At 42.1% G+C, this 18,518-nt stretch overlaps 1 protein-coding gene across 2 annotated transcripts in view; it reads left to right on the forward strand.

Annotated features, from left to right (window-relative positions):
* The window catches only part of PAN2 (poly(A) specific ribonuclease subunit PAN2), a 67,267-nt gene that overhangs the window by 6,671 nt on the left and 42,078 nt on the right, over positions 1-18,518 (forward strand). For both annotated transcript variants that reach the window (XM_077483434.1, XM_077483435.1), the window contains exons 3-9: positions 571-740; positions 1,027-1,147; positions 3,616-3,693; positions 9,800-10,067; positions 10,958-11,300; positions 11,809-11,905; positions 16,452-16,562. In XM_077483434.1, the coding sequence (XP_077339560.1) occupies positions 571-740; positions 1,027-1,147; positions 3,616-3,693; positions 9,800-10,067; positions 10,958-11,300; positions 11,809-11,905; positions 16,452-16,562 (1,188 nt within the window). The remainder of the gene's footprint in view (positions 1-570; positions 741-1,026; positions 1,148-3,615; positions 3,694-9,799; positions 10,068-10,957; positions 11,301-11,808; positions 11,906-16,451; positions 16,563-18,518) is intronic.

An 18,518-nucleotide genomic window follows, 5' to 3' on the forward strand; every position in this document is an offset into this window, starting at 1 on the left:
AGTGCAGGAAAGCTGCAGGTACACTGCACATGCGGTGTGGGTAAACTGCAGCACATCGGTGTGAAAGCAGTCCTATACTATTATGCCCAAAGCATTGCTTTACACTGACCTGAAGATCTCTTCTTTCCTGCTGCTGGCACCACTCTGGAGTCCGCTAGCTGGGATAAGGGGTGGAGTACTGTTGGTATCACTAAGCATGGGACAGGAGCTTGCACCCTACTACAGCTCCGTTATAAGTAGTCCCTCTGAATTGCACTCTGATGCCCTGGAATGGTGGGTCAGCAAGCCCAGACCGCGATCTACCAGCCACCTGTCCACGGTTTACTGGTAGATCGCCACCCCCCCCCCCCCCCCCCCCCTTGTAGAGGGTGAGACAGGGCTGTGTATTATAAAATGGAATTCCAAATCCTTATGCAGAGGAATTGGTTAACCCTTTAATTTTCAACGTTTTATAGTTTTGGCTGAAGGAAAAAACATGTTTGACCTTCGGCAGTGGATATTTCAATATTTCAGCCTTATGTATTTATCCTAAAATGTTTAGCAATTGAGTCTATTTATATTTACCTACAGGGTCATGCCACCTCTTTCTTCAGTCCTGCTCTTGAGAGATATTCATCTTTCCAAGTGCATGCAGCGAATGATATCCGGCAGATTCAGAGTCTGGAGAATGGAGTTGGTTTCCTTACCAAGAATAACCTGAAATACATGACACGTGGTGGACTGATCATCTTTGACTACCTGTGAGTTATCAGTTTTTTTGGCTGTGACTGTAACAAGCTACACTACTTGTCACCCAATGAGAACATTTAGACTGGTTCATGTTGCCTGTTTGGACTTTGATTTCCTTATTGACCGCTGTGGTTTTTACTGTGGGCTGTGACCATTTTTCTTCCTCTTTTTCTTTGTCCACTCCCCTCCCCCTTTCATTGAGTTCTTGCCGCTTCTGTTTTTGTATGTGTTTACATTGTAAAGTATATATTATAACTTTTGTAATCGCAAACCAAATGATAATGCTTGTTTCTTTAGGATGGATGAAATTGTAGATAATCACAGTCTATTGCTCATGGACAGCAACACCCTGCTAATGGCAGGCATGCAGAATCATGTCATTCAAATGGATCTTAATACAGTGCAGGAGACGCAAAGGGTAATTATAATTTTTGCTTCTTGTTGTGCTATTGGCCCAAATAAGACCTGAAAAGTTGCACATCACAAAGTATTTTTTTACCAAGAACTGCAGTAGGGCTCTAATTTTAGAAAACGGTAAAATACTATGTTTTTTTTAAAATTGGTTGTAAATGCTCATGATTGTGGGGCTTTTTTTATTTATTTTTTGCATGAAGGTATATAACCTAGGTGCAGCAGCCCCCCCTCTAATACCTGAGCCTCAACTTCATCCAGCCATGTGCGCAGAAGAGGCTTTCCCAGGTCTCGTCTTCTTCCTTCCCCTCTTCCTCCTGGCTGAGGCAGGAGCCATTGGCAGATGAGAACCACAAATGCTTTGGGTACTACAGTATTAGAGGTCAAATAAGTACACTATGGAGCTAGATACAGCTCTTCACTTTTTTCTTTTTTTTTTTCTATTTATTTTTTTTTCTTACAGCTTTATTCCAAAATGGATTAAATGAATTATTTTACTCAACCTTCTGCAAACAATACCACATAATGACAATGTGAAAAAAGGTTGTTTTGAAGTCTTTGCAAGCATATTAAAAATCACATGTACATAAGTATTCACAGCCTTTGCTCAATACTTTGTTGCAGCACCATTGGCATAGACTACAGCCTCAAGTCTTTTGAGTATGATGCTACAAGCTTGGCACACCTATTTTTGGGCAGTTTCTCCCATTCTTCTTTGCAGAATCTCGCAAGCTACATCAGGTTGGATGGGGAGCGTCAGTGCACAGCCATTTTTCATATCTCTCCAGAGATATTCAACCCGGGTTCAAGTCTGGGCTCTGGCTGGGCCACTCAAGGACATTCATAATTGTCCTGTAGTCACTTCTTTGTTATCTTGGCTGTGTGTTTAGGTTTGTTGTCCTATTGGAAGATGAACCTTCACCCCAGTCTGAGGTCCAGAGCACTCTGGTGCAGGTTTTCATCAAGAATGTACATTGCTGCATTTATCTTTCCCTCTTTTGGCAAACTTCAGGCAGGCTGTTGTGCCTTTTTTACTGAGGGGTGGCTTTCTGTCTGGCCACGCTACCATCCAGGCCTGATGGTTCTCCTCTTTCCACAGAGAAACACTGGAGCTCTGTCAGTGACCATCGGGTTCTTGGTCACCTCCCTGACTAAGGCTCTTCTCCCCGAATCGCTGTTTGGCAGGGCGATCCACTTTAGGAAGAATCCTGGTGGTTCCAAACTTCTTCCCTTTTACAGATGATGGCCACACACACTAAAAAAAAAAAAAAAAATTGTGCCTCTTTCAAGCCAACTTCTCTTGTGATTATGGGGTATTGTTTGTTTTTTTAGAATTTTGAGGACAGTAATAAATTTAATCAATTTTGGAATAAGGCTGTAACAAAATGTAAAGTGCTGTGAATACTTTCTAGGTGCACTGTATACTAATTTTAGTATCCTGGCTTGGAGCCCTTGGGCTAGAGATCCACTTTTCCCATAATTTATCAAAGTGCTTTGGTGGCTTTCGAAGTTTGAAAGCAAGTTTGTACAAGGGAAGAATGTTATTAACCACTTCTAGCCCAAGGATGTCATATTAATTTCAGTGGGTGTATCTGAATGATGCCTGCAGCTGGCAATTCTGTGCACTGTAAGAACAATTGTCGCAGCAGTTAAGCCACTTTATCATTCTTACAGGTGGCGGGAGGGGACATCGGTGCTTCTCCGGGCTCGCCTGTGTGACCCGGAGAGAATCTGCTGCCGTACGATGATCATAGAGATTTCCAGTGACCAGATGGTCCCCAGTCCTCTCTATGACCGTTGGAGGCTTGTGTGTGACGTTATGACATCACATCCAGCCGACGGAGGTAACAAAGCTGAGCTCTCGGCTCGAAAGGTCGGTCCTTCACTTTTTTTTTTTTTTTTTTTTTTTAATAGTTGCTGTGCTCCCCCCACCTCCCTATATACTAGCCTGAGTCCTTCATAAATTCAGTGTTGTACACGGCTGTAGTCTTCCCCTCTCGGCCTCTTCACACAGGCACTCCAGCAGCAGCCATCAGCTGTGGTCAGTAAACTGCTGTGATAAGGAAGTGGATTGCAGGGCTGAGTCCCCTGTGTGTGTTGTGTCTCCATAAATGCCTACATCTCAGGAGCAAGCGCACACTTGTGCTCCCATAGCAAGCAGCTTCCTATGGGAGCACACGGATAAGAGGAGACATGAGTGTCAGTGGGGGACCCCTGAAGAGGGGGGCGATATGGGCTGCTCTGTGCAATACCATGGTGAATATAACATGCTTATTATAATTTAAAAAATAAGTTTTAGTAACACATTTTAAGGCATCTGTGTGTCTCGCTATCACTCCTACTCGGATAGTAGATGCTATAGCTACTGTGTGGACATTAGATGACTATTGGTTCTATCTTTTACTTATTGTATATGTTTAATTTTCGTGAACTATGAAAATGCTCAGATTTCTTATGGGTTTTTTTTCCCACCAGTATACAGTTGAATCCCCTGGTATTACAGTTATGCGGCAATCCAATCGCTTCTTTTTCTGTGGGCATGCTTCAGGAAAGGTATGTTGGTCACTGTCCCATCTAAATGTTTAGTGGAATTCTTTGTGCCCCTCCATCCTGAGTGCAGTCCCCTTTGTCTTGTATTTCAGTCTTGATCCAGGGATCTTAATGCTGTGGGCCCTGCTCAGGGCCACTAGGCATTTCTCCTGAAAATGGCTGATCTGTACTGCACATGTATGCTGTATCTCCATTCATGCCTGGGGGAGGGGGACCCATAATACTGGCTGCCTCAAGTGATCACTTGGTGTACTTCTTTTCCATTAACATGAATAGGGTCATGGTACATGCACAAAATATGAACCAGGCTGACTTTAGAAGTGAGATACATTCAGTAAAAGATTGTAATAAAATGATAACCATGGCCTATAGTGTCTGTGGTACAAAATGTGTGGAGTTAGAAGCATGGTAATTGACGAGACACAAATATACCTGTTCTAGATCACTTGTCTAAAGTATCGGAGCCAGTGCATATGCATGACAGCCAAATAACTAGCATTTTTAGAAAGGGTTTAGCAGTGACTGCATGTTTTGTTCATAACGGGCTTCTTTTAGCAGTCCTTGGATGATTTTTGTAAAAATTTTCATCATGGTATGATTAATGATGGTGGTTTTCATGTTGCTATAGATGGGTAGACTTCTTAAGTTACTGTTTAGCACCTGCAAAGCTTTAGGCAGGTGCTGGTGTGGCAAGTGGCTATTCCCATGCTAAAGTGCATGTCACTGCATTCTCTGCTGTTTTGACATCGGAGCTGATCTGTATGGTTTAAGTCGCTATAAGTTTGTCTGACCTCTAAGTGAAGCTAGAGGCTTTTCATTGCAGCAGATTTGTTTGTTTAAAAGAGAACCTGAAAGAAATGCATAAAGGTTAATTTACTAAAACTTGTGCACACATAATCTGCTGCTGCCGTGAATACTGACCAATCGGCTTCCAGGTTTTAGCCCTCATTCACACTGAAATGCGGGTTTAATATCGTGCAAGTTCAGCTGCAAAGATGTTGATATTGAAATTCCCCACGAAGTCGCTAAAGGTAGGGCAAGAACTTCTTTTGGAAATCTATGCGGTACCTCAAGGTCGGCATCGCACCGTGACCGGGGCAGTGACGTTCCCACAATAGGCTGCGATTTGACCCTTCAAATTGCGCTCATGTGAACAGGGGCCTATTGCCAAAGCTTATTTGAACAAGCTGACTTTATAAGCTGATTGGTTAGTTATGCACGGCTGCACCATTGTGTTAATAAATCTCCCCCCATATGATCATCGCTGACCACCTGAAAAGTCTAACTACCTGTCTGTCATGCTAGTCCAATGGCTTCATTTTCTAAATCACTAATTGGAACATTTATGCAGATCAGGACTACTGACTTCACTTAAATTTTCTACTTTGTGTACTACTGGGTCAGTTACTTTGAAACTATTGACACCAGAGACAGCCAGGGAACTAGCAGGTATTTGTAGGTCAGAAATGGCATTTGCATGGCTTTTGTATTTACCCCTGGTCTGCTCACAGCAACACACTGCTGTGGTAAAAGCCAATGCAAAAAAAGCTGGCTGCTGCATTTTGGGTGGCTGACCTGCAGCCTTTTCTTAAAGTTAAACTGCATACCATTGTATGTTCATAACGCATAACATGTTCAGATTCACAAATGGTCTTCCATTCAGAATTTCTTTACTAACCTGTTTGCTAGAATTCTCCCATCTTTGGTATGTTTCATAAAAAATTTTTTTTTCCTGTTTTGCAGGTAAAACACATTTTCTTGTACATCATGGGTCACAGAGCACCATAGTAAGCACTGTGGGTATATAGGCACCTTCAGGTGATGGATACTGGTATACCCAATACAGGAAGTTCACTCTCTATATAACCCCCTCCTCCTTACAGGAGAACCTCCAGTTTTTTTTTTTGCCACTGTCTAAGGTGTTGGTCATGAGTAAAGATGCGCTCTGAAGCGCTCCAAAGCTTTAGGGATCCCTGCCTGGATTTAAACAGCCTCCATAGACCGGATCCATCCAAAGTGCCACTGAGGCCAAGGTGGATGGTACCCAAGCCTTGTATACGAAGCACAAGGTTTTTCCTGTAACGCTGTTTTGCAGGGCTGGACCACAGGACCCAGAACTTTTTGGTCATGCTACATTACCTAAAGTTTTTCCTGAGGGGTGCTATACAGGTCCAAGGGAGTGGAACCCCTATAATAGGGACCCAGTCCTTGAAGGTTTGCTAATGCAGCCTGCCGTGATGGGTGAAGTTTGGATCTGTCTGTTACAGTAGTATCCTGCAGCAAGGAAAAGGTAAGGGAAGAAGCCTAGGAACTGTAAAGTCCATCTATGCTCTTTTTACATATAAAAAAAAAAAAATTATGCCTAAAGCCTCCACTAGAGGGAGTAAATGCATACCTTAGTACATTGCTTCTCAGCTCAGAAGTCCCAGCTAAACAGTGTGTGTGTGGTCTCAGCAAGCCAGGGGGGGGATTCCTCATCCAGAACAGTTGCTGTCTACCCCCCAGGAAAGGAGGTACAACAGCCTGTACTCCTGCGGAGTAAACAGTAGATTGTCGGTACAATCTTGCGAAGATGGTTCGTGCCTCTTTCAAGCTACCCCTATAATGGAGTAAGCTCAAAGTTCTGTTTCTCCCTTAGCTTCCTTCAAATCCTTCACAGCCTTTTTCATGCGTTTCTTGTACATGCATTACTTGAAAAGCTTCTTTATGCTGAATGGGATCACCCACATAAGCATTTTCTCCCTCAAAGATTTATAGCACTCCATCCCATGGAGGAGAAATTCACCAAAAAATGGAATGTACCAGCAGTTTCCGCTGTGATTGCCAGTGTGAATAATGGTCTAACTTGCCAGTAGACAGTGCACAAATGCTTAAAGATCCAACAGATAAAAGGTTGGAATTGCTGTTAAAATCATCATGGAGATCGACTATTTGGGGATGATTTGGACATCCAAACAATTTCTACTGGGAAGAGTATTCGAGGTCAAGCACAGAAGACCTGGGCCCGGTTGCGGAATTCTAAAGCCTTATTATGGAGAGGCACGAAATCCTGAAAAATCCGATCCTTTCGCATGGAGACGGTCAGGTCAGTCATTTCTATCCTACAAGGAGAACTTCTGGCATCTATCAACATCAGGAATGCATATCTGCATGTCCCTATATTTCCCGCTCGCCAAAGGTTTCTTCACTTTGACGTAGAACAGCACTTTCAGTTAGTAGCCTTGCCCTGCGGGCTAGCTACAGAACCTTGGGCGTTTTTTACAAAATTTCTGGCCCCACCTCTAGCCAGGTTGAGGGCACAGGGTATAACAGTCTTGGTGTACCTAGATGATCTATTGCTAATAAACCAGTCGGTGGCTCGTTTGGAGAAAAATGTGCGCATTACAACGAAATACCTGAAAAATCTGGGTTGAATTCTCAAATTAAAGAAGTTTTCCTTTTAAAAATCGCTATAAAGGCTGGAGTACTTGAGTCTGATCTTAGACACTGCTCAGAAGAAGGTGTTCTTGCCTCAGGCAAGATCAATGCCAAAAGAGAGCTGGTGCAGATGGTCAGATTCCTCCATTCGCCTTTGCATGAGGTTGTTGGGAAAGATGGTGACTTCATTCGAAGTGGTTCCCTATACCCATTTCCATTAGGGACTGTTGCAAAACTGTGTCCTGTCTGCTTGGAACAAAACAGTTCAAGCTCTAGATTTGCCGATGCGGCTGTCCCCAAAGGTGTTTCAGAGCCTCAGTTGGTGCTCGGTATCCGGGAATCTGCAGAAGGAAAAAACCTTCATACCAGTTACTGGAAAAGGTGGTAACGACAGATGCCAACCTTTCAGGTTTAGAAGCAGTACTGAAAAAGACAACTGTCCAGGGATGATGGTTCAGAACCGAAAAGGCCTTGCCCATCAACATCCTCGAAATTCTGGCAGTGCGTCCGGCTCGGAAGCCCTGAACATTCAGGTTATGGGATTGACGATGACAATACCACAGCTGTGGCTTATATCAAATCGCCAAGAGGGCACTAGGGGTCACGCAGCTCAGAGTGGGGGACCATATTCTAGCTTGGATGGAAAGGGATGTTCCTTGCCCATCGGCAGTCTTCATTCCAGGAATAGAGTTGGCAGGCGGACTATGTAAGTCACCAGCAGTTGTTCCTGGGGAAGTGGTCCCTTCACCCTGGAATCTTTCTGGCTATATGCCAAGGATGGGGGATCCAGGACGTAGATCTTTTGGCATCCAGGTTCAACATGTAGTTGGTCAACTTTTATGTTGAGGACAACTGATCCACTCTTGTGCGAGACAGATGCGTGGTGACCCCCACGGGGTCCATTTTCACTTAATTTGTCTCTTTTTTTTTTTTTTTTTTTTTTTTTCCTTATTCGGCCATTGCTTTTTTTGCAGGATCAAGCTGGAAACGGTAATTCTAGCAGCCCCAGCATGGCCCAGAAGGTCATGATATGCAGAAATCGTAAAGATGGCAGTGGAGGATCCATGGTCCCTTCCACTATGGCCAGACTTATTCTCACAAGGGCCGATATTCCATCCTACCTTACAAACACTAAATTTAACTGCTTGGTTATTGAAACCTGCATTCTGAAGAAACGTGGGCTTTCCAGGTCGGTTATCTCTACCTTGATTAATGCAAGGATGCCGGCTTCCAGGACTGTGTGTGTGTGTGTGTGTGTGTGTGTGTGTGTGTGTGTGTGTGTATATGTATAATAATCTGAAGGGCTTGCGTTTCCTGGTGTGAATACAAAGGTTGGTACCATTGGAGATATATCAGACAGAATTCTTGCCTTTCTACAAATTGGGGGTAGAGACGTAGTTGGCCTTGAGTACTATTAAGGGCCAAGTTTCTGCCTTATCAGTCTTATTTCAAAGACTGCTACACATTCTTTAGTCTGGGGTTTTATGCAAGAGGTGATGTGGATTAATCCGCCAGTTAGATCACCTTTTGAACCCTTGGGACTTGAACTTATGTTTTGTCAGGGTTATAAAAACAGCTATTTGAACCGATACATGTTTCCTCAGTCCTCCTGACAAGAAAGTTGGTGGTGTTGGTTGCTATATCCTCAGCAAGGAGGGTTTCAGAATTGTCTGCTCTTTCTTGTAAAGAGCCATACTTGATTATAGGACAGAGTGGTGTTGCGCCCTTGTCCAGATTTTTTGCCAGAAGTGGTCTCAGATTTTCACCTGAACCAAGATAATGTCCTGTCGTCGTTTTTCCAAAACCATGTTCCAGGGAAGAGTAGTCACTACGTTGTCTTGATGTAGTGAGTGGTCAAAGTCTAAAGACTGCTCAGATTCGGACGACTGCTGTCTTATTTTGTTCTGCCAAAGGTCCTAAAAAAAGACAGGCAGCGTCAAAATCCACTGTCTCTAAGTGGATTTGGCAGGTTATTATTCAGTCTTATGATCCATGCTGGCAGGTCCCTGGTCTTCCTGTTGCACATTACACTGTTAAATCCTAGTGTGCTGGAAGGTGCAAACAGGAATGCCAAGGAACTGTACACACCAGTGGCGGCCCATGCATTGTTGGGGGGGATTAGTGAAGTGATGGCCGCATTTAATGGGCACAGGTCGCTGCATTTGATGGGGAGGTTCAGTGTTTGTGCCCCCACCCACCCACAAAAACAAAAAAAAATGTTGTGCACCAGCTGCCACTGGTGGAGTTTCAGTCAATTTTTTGTTTATTAAAAGTCAGAACACTTTTTGTAGCTGCAGACTTTTAATAAAGACACTCGCCTGTTCACGGTGATGGCAATACCACTGTGGGCATTTGGCTGTGCAGCTTCACAGCCGGGTGCACATGTCTCACTGCGCTGTCCTGCATAGCCGGGCAATCTTTTGGGAACTGATGTGTCCCAGAAGATTACGGGGTAGAAGGGCCACCTAGGCAGCCCAAGCGGAAGTGGGAGCTTGTCGGTAATCGTGATGCATCGTGGAATCAAGTCGTTGACCAGATAATCATAATTGAATCCTTAGACCAGTGAAGATGCGCACCCCTATTGATTACTATGGTGCTCTGTGTCTCATAATGTACTCAAAGAAAAGGTTTTTACAGGTAACCTGTTAAAATCCTATTTTTACTGACTTGGATTTTATTTTAACTTTTGTAGGTTTCCCTTAGAGATCTGCGCACTTTCAAAGTGGAACATGAGTTTGATGCCTACTCTGGTAGCCTGTCTGACTTTGATGTCCATGGAAATCTAGTAGTGACTTGTGGTTTTAGCAGTCGTATGAATGTTCTTGCATGTGACCGGTTCCTAAAAGTATATGATTTACGGATGATGCGGGCCATCACCCCTCTGCAGGTCCATGTTGACCCCCTTTTTCTGCGATTTGTTCCTACTTATACATCACGACTAGCAATTATTTCTGAACGAGGTGAGCATTCTTTTTCCCTACCATTGTTCTGTGTACAGACAAGTATTTGAGCGTGTGTGTGTGTGTGTTATAACAATTTGATCTGTATGAATGATTGATTGTGACAGGCTGTCTTCATTGTAATACAGTGCACACCTTAAAGCCTGCCATACATGGATTGATATTCAACCAGTTCAGTAGGGATTAGCTGAATTTCGATCAATTTATGGGCACCCTGGTTGTACACAATTTGATCTAATGATCAAAGTGTGTGCAACCAGCCTGTTGGGTTTTCCCTGAATAATTAGTGGTGCTGGCTGTAGCTGGCAACACTAATCATGGCTTTCTGCCAGCAGGGAAGGCTGAATATAATGCGTTGCACTTTATTCAGACTTGAACTGTATTGAACATCTCTGGAGAGATCTAAAATGGCTGTGCACCGGCGCGCAACATCCAACCTGATGGAGCTTGAGAGGTCCTGCAAAGGAGGATGGGAGAAACTAACCAAAAAAATAGGTGCGCCAAGCTGGTAGCATCATACTCCAAAAGACTGTAATTGGTGCCAAATGTACTTCAATAAAGTATTGCGCAAAGGCTGTGTGTGTGTGTGTGTGTGTGTGTGTGTGTGTGTGTGTGTGTGACTAAACATAATTTTTTTTTTTTGCAAAGATGTTTGTGGAATTTTGAAGGAAAAAAAATGAGTTTAATCCTTTTTTGTAAAAAGGCAGTAGCATAAAATATGGAAAAAGTGAAGCACTGTATGACAGCTAGGATATGGGGATACTTTGAATTAAAGGAAAATGTTAAAATTTCTATCGAGAGATCACACTCAGCATGTAGTGGTGTACACCTTGGCATATATATTTTGCAATTAACCAGCATAGAGGCTATCAAAAATCTTTTTCTTATAGGTCAGTGTCAGTTTTGTGAACCGACTGGTTTGGCCAATCCTGCAGACATATTCCATGTCAGCACAGTAGGTCAGCTAATCATGTCATTCGATGTGTCTGCTAGCAAGCAAGTTCTGGCGTTTGGAGACTCTGACGGCTGCATCCATTTGTGGGCAGATACCCCAGAAGCAACATTTAACACTTACCCACGTGACTCAGAATTTGCACTGCCCTGCATGGTGGACAACCTGCCCCATCTTGACTGGAATCAAGACCTTATGCCTCTTTCCCTTATTCCCTTTCCACTGATTAATGAAACATTGCTTTCTGATTGGGCTGCTGCCAACTCTACTCCTGCACCTCGGTACGTTGGTCCATCATGTGTGTTTAATATAATGCATACACTATTCTGAACAGACACGTTCTTCTAATAATCTAAAGAATTATTAGACCTTTTTATAGCACAAATCAGGGGCTCATACAGACTGTGTGCACACAAATACTAATTGTGGGTCAAGATGCAAGAGATGCCTGTGTGTGTGTGTGTGTGTGTGTGTGTGTATCTATCTATCTATCTATCTATCACCACACAACACCAGCACTTTTTAGTTATTTTTTTTTTCCCCCCACACTTTCAAACTCGTAAATTGCTTGTTTTTTGCTATGAATTATAAAAGAGAATGGTGTGGCACCACAGCATGTAAATATGGCATGGGGTGGCTGTCTGCAGGCACGTGCTTTTTAATGATGCTGAAAAGGGGTCTATTTTTTTTTTTTTTCGTCATGCCCTTTGACGGAAGCCACCCCCCCAAGTTCTGTCATGTCTATATTTGATTGCCCTTCATATCTGACCAGTGTCTATTCTTCTTCAGTCGGGCTCCCCCTGTAGATCCAGAGATACTGCGCACAATGAAGCAAGTTGGGTTCATTGGCTATTCTCCCAATCCTAGGACAAAGCTCCGGAATCAGGTCTGCTTTATATTATTATTATTATTATTATTATTATTATTATTATTATTATTATTTTTTTTATTTTTTTTTATATATATATTTTTTTTTTTTTTTTTTTACATTCTGTAGCCTTAATTTTTGTGGTAGTCAGTGTTTGCTGAATAAGAAGTAATTCATATTACTCTTCCTTTTTGTAATCTTCTAGTCGTGAGCCTGTTTTGCATTTTTGTTACTGTTTTTTGCATGTTATATAATTCCAGACATCTGTTTGCTATATAGTTTCCCCAGGGGCAGTATCTGCTTGTTATATCTGCACTGTACAGTGATTGCATGGACTATTTCAACTTAACTGCAACTTGGTCATATTACACTGTAAATATGGTGCTGTGGGAATGTCTAAAGTGCAAAGCCCTTGCAATGTATGGTTCACTGTCAACCTCAGACTGCTTATCATGTAACTAAGAGCGTTGCATGTTTTATTCTGTTTGGTCAGCCTTGTATGTCACACATGTCTACCTTGTTGCGCAGTTAGAAAGGCGACAACTTTGTTTCCTATATCTTGTTCCTGGTTATGTGCCTGCTCATTGCAATAACCTCGGACATCTGATCTGTTTTCAGTAGGTAAGCAGGCAGATGAAAGGTAAAGCTGGTTTCACTAGGAAATATTGAAGTCATATTCCTTCAAATTTGGGTGTGTGTATCTGCTTCTCTGAAGACCAGCCAAGCAGAATTACAAATTTTGTATGGCTTTTAAGAAATATGCAGAGGACTGTGTGCATTTAATGTTAAATAAATAAACTGCGCTAAACAAAAGCTAAAGACAAAAAACAAGCAGCTGCTAGGTGTGTGTGTGTGTGTTTTATTTATTTTTTCAACCACATCAATTTTATCTAGTGTGATTTAATTATCAATTTATCCATTTGCACTTTGTATTTATTTAATTATTTTTAGCAGTGCTACATATGTTTTTTTTCATGTATAGTTCTTTTTCATGTATAGTTCTTTGACAGGCAAAATGGTGTATAACAATATATTGTGTGTGTGTGTGTGTGTATATGTTCAACCTAACGTTCACATTTTTAATTTGCTGTAAGTACAGTACAACGGAGGACAATGCTACACTGGTTGATTTCTAGACCATCTTCAATAGTTGAACAATTGCTGGTATTTGCAGTGTTGTCTTAAATCCTTTACTCTGTTCTCAACTGCGGCCCAGGGGACAAATGTAGCCCTTTTTTTTACTTGCCTTTTTCTGGGCCTTGGAGTGCTAGTCTTCCCACTGAAACCAATGATGGCTCTGCTATTCCCACTGACATCAATGATGGTATATTGTCTACGCCCACTGGCCATGGTCCGGCCCTCAAAGTCTTAAGCACTGTAAACCGGGCCTTTGTTTAGGTTTGGAGATCCCTACTTTACTCCATTGACTTGTATTGTTAGAGCTGCTAGAAATTACTATAGTCGCATTTGATCTGACAATAACAGCTACAGTTGGTGGTAGAGGTGCGCATCTTCACTGGCCTCATGATTCGATTACGATTATGTCAACTGTTCGATTCCACGATGCATCCCGATTTCCTGCGTGCAGTATTCATAAAAAAAAAATTCAAGCAGAACTTAATTTTCTTATTTTATATGTTGTTAAAAAAAATAAGACCACACTCCCTGCATGCAGCAAAGTCTAAACACAGCAGACAACTTGCAGTTCCAAGCTCCCCCCAAAGAAAATACTAGAGTAGATGGTCGTAGACTGCAGACATGGTACAGGAGACGGTCAGGGACTGCAGACATGGTGCACCAAGTAGCCAGCATTGGGTTCTAATGTGCTGCTACTGCCATGGGCACCGAGACCAGCACGGTCAAGGACAGGACAGCAAGCCTGGTTGTTCGTCCACTGGTCCACTGTTGGAGGATTCCCCCATCCACCTGGAATGTGTAGATGGGGGGAATTGTGTGTGTGTGTGTGTATATGTGTGTATATATATGTGTGTATATATATATATATATATATATATATATATATATATATATATATATATATATATATATATATATATATATATATATATATATATATAATATATATTTTTTGTTAGTGTAGTGACCAAACAAAAAAAGCAATCAATATATGTGTATCTGCTGACTGTTCTTCATATCCCTCTCCCTCTCCCTCTCCCTCTCCCTCTCCCCTGATAGCTCGGGATAGGAGAGTGGACAGCCGGGCAGACACAGGGGGAGAGAAGAGGAGGCGGGGCAGCTGTAATCAATGCATGGTTCATCTCCGTTGCTGGGAGGGGGGAGTGAACTTCTCTGGGCTGTGTGTGTGACGGGTGTCAGACACTCTGCTCAGCTGCACTCACCAGCCCCTCACCAACCCCCCAGACTGGTTCTCCTGTCCTACGGATGGGGGAAATCAGTCTGTTTTCTCAAACTGTCACTGCATGGCTCCCCCACAGTGCAGGATCTCCAGGGCTCAGTCTCAAGTTAGACTTCGGCAAACCCTGATTGTTCCGCCACGGCTATCCCACGAATGTGATGACGGCTTGTGATCTGTCTCACAGCTCTGCGCCCCCGCCCATCAGGGAGATGAGAGGGGTGTCCCGTGTCCACAGCTACAAATGCTGAGGAGGGGGAGAGCCAGGGTGGGGGCAGCATGTTAAGGTCAAATCATCCATTAGCCGGGGAACAGAGCCAGGCTGCAGCCGATCGGTGCAAAGACTCTGCTATGGGGGGGAGGAGCCGAAATTACGTCATGCATAATCGATTACTCTGCCTCCCCGCATCATTGCCGAATCGGGAAGGGCAGAATCGCGATGCGGCGATCATTTTCAACACCTCAGTTATGGTGTTCTATAGCCATGTAGAAGCTATGCCATGCTGTGGTGTTGGAGTTGGCAGTTTAGGGATTGGCCCATGAAAACGCTACACTAGAATCTGCCAGTGTGCCCAGTTTCCACTGAATGGCAACAATCTGTCCCAGAGATTTTACTACATGACATCAAATCTTTATTAGTTAGATGCCTTCTGAACATAAGAACCTCCTTTTTTTTTTTTTTTTTTTTTTTTTTTTTTTACTACCTTACCTTGGCCTTAGCGCAAGCACAACTAATATCTGTCCATGTATGGTTGACTGACTGTCTAAACCACAAATTAGAACCGCCATTTTACGGTAAATACTGTGTGTTAAGATGCATGTAATACTGTAGCAGTAATTCAAGCTTGCTCCAGTTTAATTGAAGAGAGTGCTTTGCAATCTAGCTAGCCAATGCAAGTGGCCTTTCATTTCCTCAGTAGCTTGAGAGGCTGACTTCTGACTAGTGGGCCAGCTTAGACATGTTGCACTATCTATACGATGAACCAAGAATCCCTTTTTAGTAATGTGCAAAGGATTAATTCAGAATCCTTTTTTTTTTTTTTTTTTTTTTCTCCCAATACAAAAATAGAAAAGCACAATCGCTGGAAACCGTGCAAACTTACAACGGCGAACCCAGTTCATGTAGCTTTGGAGTAAAACCAAAAATATTGCAACATGGTTGTGTAACCAAATGTTTTCCCAGGTAAATCGAAGCATAGAATCATTACTATGGGGTGGCTATAACCGTGATTCCAAACTGAAGGAATTAAAACGAGTGCTTGTTGGGTTCATAGCAAAGGGGGACAATAAAGACACACAGGGCTTGTCCTTTCTGCATCTGGAGAAAAAGTCTACGTTCTAGGCAGAAAAGGCCTAATTCAGAATTTTAAGTGCCAATATATACTGTCTCACCTCTCCTAGCACATTTGTAAGCTTGGTTATGCCAGTGAATGCTCATTCATTTGGCAAAGAGCCAGATGGGAGACCGAGAGGTTGTAGCTGAGTGCAGAATTATAGGGATCATTTTGGTTCTGACCTCCTAATCCAAAAGTAGATCTGCTACAAACAGTGACTGCTTTTGTAGACCTGCCTTCTAAAATGTGAGTTGCCTTGGACAACCATGAATTTGGCAAAGTCAGAAGTCCTTGCTTTATATCTACATACTTGTTCCAAGGCTGAATCCCAAGGTGTTGAACTGAGGGGTTAGTGACCTAGCATTTTTTTATTTTTTTTGGAGATCACTAAAGGGAAATCTATTTCTCTCAGAAGTTAAATTTTTTTTTTTTTTTTTTTTTTTTAAACATGGTGGTAGTAGTAAAAGGAAAGATCTGTGCCGTTTTTTACCAGTGTCACATTTTAAAACCATCAGCCTAATGTCTGAGCTGTCTAATGACCTCAGGCTCCAGCAGCCATTAATAGCTATTTTCCTTACTTGGCCACGGTGAAGGAAAAATTACGTGTCATTGGCAAAATCATTTGCTTTAACTCCTTTCCTGGGCTTTCCTGAGAGAAATATCACATATGGTGTCAGTAACTACTAAGGTGGCTATAAGGAGAGTTGACTTGTAAAGACACTATTGACAGTGATGTTTAGCAGTCTCTTGTAACCTGTCCAGTCTCCTGCAATAGGTCATCAGTCCCTAAGCATGTCTGCATTACTTGGCCATCTACTACAGTATGACTTTATTTTTTTTATTTTATTTTTTTTAGGTACCCTATCAACTGGAAAATGATTTTGACACCTTTAACCAAGTTCCTGAATCGCCAATAGGACGGGAGGAAGAGCCTCACCTCTACATGGTGGCCAAAAAGTACCGGAAGGTCCAGTAGTCAAATCTCCACTGTTTCTGTGGTTGTCTGATGTACTGATGCCATAGTGACTAATTAATAAAATTTACTAAAGCAATCTTTTCTCACGCTGCATATATAGCACATATGGGAGCCATATTGTCCCAAGATGCATGCTTTAGAAATATATTGGTTGTAAAACTAACTAATGCAAGTTTAGTATAAAGTTTTGCCTTCTAGAGTTGGCAGAAATGTTCTGCTTTAAAAGTATTTTGATGGTTGAGTAGAACCAAGTCTGATTCCTAGTGTGTTAGGATTAAAGGATTAAAAAAAACAATTAGCTCTATACCAGCCATATATTCCCCTAGAGAATCTGCTTAAGGGGAAAGATGTAAAATTTGTAGTATTCTACCTCCTTGTTGAGATTTCTATAGGCATATGTGGCTAATGTAGACTGGTGACATGGGTAGTTTGGCTGAAAAAACTGAGCCGGGAGGGGAAATTTTTAGCCAGAAACCTGAACCACAGGGAAGTCAAAATCTGCAGGTTGCCCACAATGGAGATTTTGTTTTTGGTAGTGACTTTGATGTAACATGCTGGCATAGGAGCTGCCATTACTGAGGCAGTTATAGGGTAAGGGTTCTCCTCATTTCACTTGTTTTTGCTGCATTATCTAACATCATCTAGGCAGTTGAAGGGTAGCAGCTGTCAGTAGTCAGGTTTTAATTGCTCCTTTGACACTCCAGCCCAAATTGGCTACTAATTCTACTTCAGTCTAATAAAGCTCACCCCACGAGATGTAACATCGTTTTTTGGGCTTTTCTCACACATTGCATGCCTGTGTACCCTACCATCTTGCAATATTGCCTTGACAGGTGGCTATCGCTGTATAATTCCTGTAACGGGAATGCTACTCGTGGCCATGGACAAGTAAAGTCAGTGCGAGTTGAACATGGAACCATTCGCAGCACTTAACTGATAAAAGATAAGGAGATAGTGGTGCGCTGTACAAAAAGAACTAGTATCAGATCACACTAGAAGGAATGAGGTAGCCAATGGTAATGGCTCCACTTGTGGTAAGCAAAGGTATTGGGTAATAACATTTAAATATTTAATAAAAGAAAATCGGAGATGGTATCGCATAACTGATGTGCAATAAAGTGCTTATTAGAACAAAACCAGCATAAAAAAACATAAGAATATACGTTTCCGTACACGTAGTGTGTGCCAAAATGCAACACAGGTGTAGCAGTGAGTATTAATAGTGGTAAACCCACTATTAATACTCATCCCCGATGAAGTCACGTGATCTGTGACTAACACGCGCCGGGACTGTCTGCTACTATATATATATATATATATATACACACACACGTTTTTATGCTTTATTGATTGTACTTTGTTTTATATATCTGTGATCGCATGTTGAGATACCAGCCCCTTTTTTTTTTTTTTTTTTTTATTTTTTTTTTTTAGCACGTGGGTTTACCACTAACACTCACTGCTACACTTGTGTTGTATTTTGGCACACACTACATGTACGGAAACGTATACTTTCACTTATGTTTTTTATGCTGGTTTTGTTCTAATAAGCACTTTATTGCATATCAGAGATGGTATCGCATAACTGATTTTCTTTTATTAATTTTACAATTTTATTACCTGATGCCTTTGCTTACTACCAGTGAAGCTATTACAATTGGCTACATCATTCCTTCTCGTGTGATCTGATCCTAGTTCTTTTTTGTACAGCGCACCACTATCTCCTTTTTTATAATTTTTTTTTTTTTTTTTTTTTTTGGTTCAGATATGTCCCTCAGTGAGTGCAGCAGTTAGTTTTTCTTTGAGTTGGCGCAGGAATACCTACCTTTTACCATTTACAATTGATAAAGCAATGTTGAAGGTCACCTTTTTTAAATATAGTGCTAGCAGGCTTTCAACAAGTTTCAAGTTGCACTGAAGCCTGCTAGCAACTTGTTTAAAGTGACA

This window comes from Lithobates pipiens, unplaced genomic scaffold, assembly GCF_037356315.1.
Source record: "Lithobates pipiens isolate NorthernLeopardFrog02 unplaced genomic scaffold, aLitPip1_a1.2 Scaffold_16, whole genome shotgun sequence".
NCBI classification, from domain to species: Eukaryota; Metazoa; Chordata; class Amphibia; order Anura; family Ranidae; genus Lithobates; species Lithobates pipiens.